Source organism: Otolemur garnettii, unplaced genomic scaffold (assembly GCF_000181295.1).
Source record: "Otolemur garnettii isolate 467f Iridium unplaced genomic scaffold, OtoGar3 scaffold00148, whole genome shotgun sequence".
NCBI classification, from domain to species: domain Eukaryota; kingdom Metazoa; phylum Chordata; class Mammalia; order Primates; family Galagidae; genus Otolemur; species Otolemur garnettii.
This window is the reverse complement of record NW_003852543.1, coordinates 2844597-2851569: the sequence shown is the minus strand read 5'-3', so window position 1 is coordinate 2851569 and position 6973 is coordinate 2844597. Positions and strand designations below refer to the sequence as shown.

Sequence of the window (6973 nt, the reverse complement as noted above, 5' to 3'; positions counted from 1 at the left end):
TTCTTTTAATAATAAGAAATTTGAATTCACCAGTAAGCTGAATAAAATATGAATTTTAATGCTAAAGTCTCAAAAATCTCCTACATTGCTAGTGGGAATGTAAAGGAATGTCCAGATATTCTTAATGAGTTTCTTAATTAAAACAAACCACATGCCTATGATACTATCCAGCAATCACACTTAGCCACTTTCCCCAGAGAAGCAGAAATTACATCCACACAAAAACCTACACATAAATATTCTTAGCAGCTTTATCTGGAACAGCCAAGAACTGGAAACACCCAACTGTTTCTTGACAGGTGAATGGTTGCGCAAACTACAGTAAACTCGTAACATGGATGCAAGGAGCCAACTGTTGATAAGGGTAAGGGTAAGGTTAAGAAGCCAGTCTTGAAGTCAAATATTGTATGATTCCATTGATTTATGTAACTTTCTTGAAATAACAACATTGTAGTGATAGAGGTAGTGGTTTTCAGGGGTTCACTCAGGAGGGTGCATTCTAGAGGGAGCTCTTTGTGGTGAGAGAACAGCTCTGTACTTCAATACGGTGATGATTACCCCAAACTCCACAAGTGAGAAGATGTCCTGAAAGTGGAGTCTCAGGGTACCAGTGGTGGCTTTTGATATGCACTATGGTTAGAAAAGAGGCAACCTCTGGGGGAAGCTTGGGGAAGGGTACAGGACACCTCTCTGAGCTATCTTTGCAACTTGCTATGAATCTATAATAACTGCAAAATAAAAAGTTAAACATGTGAATTTTAATGTCAAAGACTCGAAAATAAACCACCTTAGGCAAAGTTCTATAAGAGCAGGCTGTGGGGGAGCAGAGGAACTGCAGATCCCTGTGGGGTCTGGGTCATCCTAGCTTGTCGCCATCTGGAAATGTGAAGGAACCAGACTCTCCAACTGGGGGTGCCATAGAGCATAAGGGGAGCCAATAAGGGGAGCCTGGGCTTCATTTGAGCCTTTGTCTGATTCAGCTTTCTTGGCATTTTGGCCCCTTGTACACATGGGAATGTCCTCAGCATAGGCCTGCTCTTGGGTTCTCACCGGGTGCTTCATAAGCAGTGGCTGGAGGGAAATGTCCACCCTGGGCAGCCTCCCCCATGGACACCATTGGAATCTGGTTACTGGATTTCACTTTCTCTGCCCCTCTTTGCTGGCCAGAGCTCCCCATTTTACAAATCACTCTCTGGACTCATGTCCTTAGGAAAACATAAGCCTGTCTGTGACTCCGTGGGCCCTGAGACAGAATCTGTTTACCCACCACCCAAGGCCTGATGCCTTGTGGTCAGCCCCAGGGGAGGCAGCGATTGCAGGCCCAGAAGCCCTGAACCAGAGGGAGGGGCCATTCTGCACCCCCTCTCTAGCCCAGGATGTCTTTTGCTCACTGGGATCAGAATCACCCATCTGCTGCAACACGGCCGGCCCTGTCACCATGGCTTGCATGACTGACACCAAGCATAGGCTCTCCCCCACTCCAATGTAAGGCACACATGATTCTAGGTGCCCAGCTGGGCATTTAAGAGAAAAGCAGCTGTTGAATAACTCCATTAAATATATACATGTACGTATGTGAATAACTCCATTAAATATATACATGTACGTATGCGAATGTACGCACATCTGTGGATTATAAATTATTTCTGTACTTTCTGAGTCTTCAACAATGAGTAAGATTACTTATGAATTAAAAAGAAACAACGTTGTAATGAGGGAACAACAGACAAGACCAAATGGAGAGATGTTGTACCAAATGGAGGGACGCTGTACAAAATAACTGATCCGTACTCTTCAAAAGTCTTAAGACAAAGACTAAGAAATTGTTCCAGATAAAAGGAGATTAAAGAGATATGACAACTAAATACACTGTGGGATCCTGGATCCTGACTAGAAAAATGGTATTGGTGGAAAAATCACAGAATTTGAATACAGTATATAGAATTGTGACTAGCATAGAGTCAATGTGGCTTTTCTGATTTTGAAAGTCGTACCTTGGAAGATGTGGATATTAGGGGAAACTGAGGGACGAGGGCATAGAACTCTGTAGTATTCTTGCAGCTTAAATGTACTTCTAAAATTACATTAAAATAGTTTAATTTAATAATTACAATAAAATAAATAAAGACAGTTGAACCGACAATATCCCCACCCCCTGAAGCACTTGGGGCTCTTTCAGGAGTTCCACTGACAGGAGCAGGGTGGGGGCACAGGATGACCCTCTCAAACACCTCTCACCTGGGTCTGTTCCTGAGTTGGAAGCTCTATGCCTCCAGCCTCTTGCCAGTCATTCTTTCCCAGCCTCTACCTAGGCCTTTCTCGCTCTTGCCCCCTCAGCCTAGAAATGCCTGTCCTTTGAGGTCTAACTCTCAGGGACAGGCCTGGCCCCCTCCTGACCTGCAGAGGTCAGATGGTCTCTCCTTGCTGAGGTGATAGTCTGATGACCATGGAGAGGAAATGCTGGCAAGTCTCTCCCCACCAGACAGGGAACCCTGGAGGCAGCTGCCAGCTCTGTCACCGTGGCTTGCATGACTGACACCAAGCACAGGCTCAATAAAAAGAGGTGGAGCCAACCACAATCCATGTGGCTTTTCCAAGATGAAAGACACACCCAGGTCCTGCCACAGAGAACTCATAAGAGCACTACGATGTCAACAGTCTGGCAGGGTGCCCATGCTTGTCCCCAGAGGTGGCAGCCCTGGCAGAAACCTGCCTTGGGTGGGGTTTCAGCTGAAGTGACCCAAATGCTGGGCTCACCCCATCTGGCTTCCCTTTCTGGTTGACATCAATGCCTGTCCTTTAACTGGTTTGCCCAAAAGTCATTCAATCTGGCCCAACCTTCCAGGAGGATGACCAGAGTGAGAAGGGAGGGTCATGTGCAAGTTAAAGGTAGATCCACTCTCTCTTTTCCTCCCTGCCCAGGGGCAACAGTGCCAAATTCAGGACAGGTAAAGAAAATATCACTTAGAAGGTAGGCTATTTCAGAAGGTGTTTGAAAAACAAAACACACTTTTTTTGCCCTGAATTGGTCAGCAGCCTTGAGTGTCCCCCTCAGTGAAAAGGGTATGACAGCCAGCCTACGGGAGACTTGAATTCTGCTGAGCCCTGCAGCCCCCCTGAAGGGCCCCAGTGGGTAATTGGGTGGTAGGCTCTCCTTCATAACCAGGACGTCCCACAGACTGTCTTGTGGCACATACCACCATAAGCTACCTAGTGTGGGGACATAAGTCAAAGTTCAAAGTCAGCTGACCTGACAAGAAAAAATTGAAAGACCTCTCAAAAGGAAAGACAGAGTCTTCCTCCTTTTGAACTTTACAAAGGCACAAATAGTTGGAGAAAAGAAACCCAACAGTGAAAGTACATTTCCAAGGACCTTCCCAGGATCCCGGGTATTGTAGCAAATGCTCTGGGCCTGGGGGGTGGGGGGGCAGGTGGCCTGCCAGCCCCTCCCCCACAGTGGGTCCCGTTTTGGAGGGAACCCACCATCACTGCCTGAGAGCGCACAGAGCATCGGGCCACCGCCCTGCGACAGCGCCCGCTCTGAGCCCAGCGGGAGATGAGCGACTGCTCTGGCTATCCTAAGGGGTCCCCGCCTCGACGGGTGCGCTGGCCACCCCAGCTGGCTCCCGCCCGTCCGTCTCTGCAGGTGGCCGCCGGTCGCACTCACCAGCTCTGGCAGGAAGAAGGCGTAGGGGATGGTGAGGAACAGCGCGACCCCCGAGGGCGCGTCCGGCAGTGCGTAGGTGGTGGCGGGCGGGTCGCGGGAGGCCATGCTCGCTGCCCTGCTCTGCGCCCCTGGCTCGGCGGCAGCTCGCTGGTGCCCGCAGCCCTGTCAAATATCACCTCCTGCCAGACACACCCATCGGACGTCGCCTGGGAGGGGAAAATATGTTCCAGCAGAGCAGGTCCTTCCACTCACAGCAGCCAACAGATCCTCCGCGAACCGCTGAGCGGCGTCAGATGCGATTTGCCCCTCCAGCAGGGACGGGGCTGGGGCAGGAGGCGGGCAGAGCCGGAGTCCTTGCTACACTTCTCCTCCGGGGGAATATTTCACTCCTGGAGCATATTGCTCCAGGGAGGCCAGCTACAGCCCCTCCCTGCCCCAACCCTGTGCAGGAGCACAGGCTAAGGCTGTTCTGCCATGGCAAAGACTGTTTATTGAGCACCTACTATGAGTCTTCTGCAGACAGCCTGGTGCTTTTGACAGCCTACCAGTGGCTGTTTTGGCCTTTTCCGAGTAAGGAGACTGAGAATCAAGTCAAGGCTCCTGAGCTGGCCACTAGATATGGGTTTTCTCATTGTCCCTTCCTGGGGCAACCCTCAGCTCCCAACCACAGGACAAGAGAGGCTCTCGCTTCCAGCTCCACCGTTACGGCTTGATGTTTCCTTGGTTCTTGGATCCCCCCTCATGGTCCTCCTCTCCTCTCCTCCTCACTGGGTGGATGAATGGAGGCCCCATTCTGGCTGGCTGCTGCCCCAAGCCAAGACCCTCCTTCCCTTGGCCTCCCTTTCTGTGAGTTCTTCACCCAGAGCTGGGCTTGGGGCCAAGCAGTTCCTTCCTGACTCCCTCAGGAGCCTGGGGGCTGGCTGCAGGGGTGTGACCGGAGGCAAGCTACCCCTTCCAGACAGGTCCTGGAGCCTGAGCCCTTTTCCTCTCTACCTTAGAGTGGGCTAACCTTCCTTTGTCCTGCCCTAAAGAAAGGCCTTGCATCCAAGAGTCTGCTCAGGATGCTGTGGGTGGTGTCCCTTCTTCCTACCCTCCAGGGCTCTAGGCAGACCAATTGGGAAGCCGCTCCCTGTTGTGGAGAGGATGTGGGGGAAGACTGCCTTGAATGCTGTGGTAATTAGAAGGAGCCAGGGTCCTGACCTCATCAGGAAGAGCAGAGAATGCCAGGGCTTGCCTCAGGGCCCCAGGTAGGTAGAGAAGCGGGCTAGGCCTTTCACTGGTCTTCGAGAGCCAGGGGAGAGAGGAGTTTAAACAAATGAAACCAAAAGCAAGGGCGTTGCAAGGACAGGCAACGGGTACTCTAGTTATCTTCAAGCCAGCCTGGCAATCCTTTTCTCCCAGGCCTACGGGAGCTAGGAAGGAAGGTTGCCCCTAATCCCACCTGCCAGTCGGGCCCCATCTTGTTTACAGGATTAGCCCAAGCAAAGCACACATTTCATTAGGAATCCCACTCTCCAAAATGTTGCAAATAAGCACTGTGCCACTCTCACAGGCTGCAGGTGACCTGTGACTTGACCATGGATAACATGGAATAGTGGGGAAAACTTACAGTAAAATAAGAAGAAAAATAACCTTTCTCAGGCTCATATCTCATCCAGGAAATGAAGATAAGAATACAACTCACAGCCCCTTAGGCTTTTGGGTTGAAAGGGCCTGGGCCACTTCCATTATCTGAAGCAATTAGTTTATTAAGTAATAATGGTATGATAAAAGAAGGGTATAAAACATTTGGCATATTTTATATGTTTACACTTCTCCAAGTAATGTTTTGTTCTTTGCAACCAAGTATACAGTCTACACTCTAATTGGGCTATTTGTAAGAAAAGAATATGATTTATAGTGCAGCACAGGCAGTGAGGTCTCATAAGCGACATTAGTTTAGAAAATTTAGTTTAAATTTTCACCTTACAGTCCAGCCAATATGTCTCTGGGGCTGTGGACACAAGCTCAAAAGTCTGGTGTGAGGTTGTAGGGAGACCCAGATGAGCCTTCTGAACTCTTCTGTAAAGGGCCTACCAGTTAATCCTGAAAACCATGCAAACAGTACTTACTGATTATTATGATCATGGGATCTGTTTTCTCATTTGTTAGTTGGGGAGGATTAAATGAGAAGAGACATGAAAATATCTAGGACAGTTTGGGTATACGGCAGATGCTTAGTAAGTACTTGTTTATCGAAATCTAATCCTGAAATGGCTTTTCTTCTGGCTCTCTTTCCTTTCCAGCTGGTCTCATTGTGGAAAGGAAAGAGAGTCGGAAGAAAAGCCATTTCAGGATTAGATTTCGATAAACAAGTACTTTATCAATTTAGAACACTGATTCTAAAACTATTCTAAAATAGCCTTTATTGATATAAAATACACTTTCAGAAAATGTGTATAAAATGTGCAGACCATGAAACTGCCACCCCAGCAGGACATAGAACATGGCCAGACTACTGTCCATCATTTTCGTCCTTCTTCCTCTCAAAATAACTCCTCTAATGACTTTGAACCCCTCAGATTGGTTTTGCCCATTTTTGAATGGACTCCTTCGTGTTTGGCTTCTTTCAATCAACATCATGTCTGTGAAAATTGTCCATGTTGTTCTATGTTGCTGTAGTTCATTCACTACTGGGTAGTATCCCATGGCATGAATGTACTACCCTTTATTCTATTGTCCCTGCACGTTGGCTTCTTTCAATTTGGGCTTATTAGTAACACAGATATGAACATTCCAGAACATGTCTATTGATACATCTATGTGTACAATCCTTTGGGAATATCGTAGGAGGTGGTATTGTGGGTCATTTGGTATGTGTTTTTAGCAGATAATGTCAGGCTATTTTCCAAAGTGGCTGGATCATTTCTATCCCCATAAGAATATATATAAGTTACAGTTGCTTCCAGTTGGTGTTTGCATGTATATTATAATACACTTGGATTTGCATGGGTTTTTTTTTATCCTTTTACTTTTAACTTACCTATGTCACTATATTTGTAAATGAAGGGTTTTTGGTCTTTTTTGTAGCTGTGATATAGGTGGGCCTTTAAAAAAAATCCATTCTGAAATGTGCTGACTTTAATTGGTGTCATTTACACTGGATATAAACTGATATTTTTGGATTTAGGTAGACAGTTTCATTTTTTGGTTTGTTTGTTCTGTGTTTCATTCCTCCGTTTCCGTTTTCCTGCACCTTTTGGGATTTTGGGGGACTATTTCTAATATACCATGTTAACTCATCTATTAAGTTTTGACTCTGTCTCT

The 6973-nt window shown here is 47.4% G+C and overlaps 1 protein-coding gene across 1 annotated transcript in view; it reads right to left on the bottom strand.

The window, feature by feature from the left end:
• Positions 1-3772, bottom strand: part of MALL (mal, T cell differentiation protein like) — a 22711-nt gene extending 18939 nt beyond the window's left edge. Inside the window, exon 1 of the mRNA XM_003799259.1 lies at positions 3668-3772. Coding sequence (XP_003799307.1) covers positions 3668-3772 — 105 coding nt within the window. The remainder of the gene's footprint in view (positions 1-3667) is intronic.
• Between the last annotated feature and the right edge of the window lie 3201 nt (positions 3773-6973).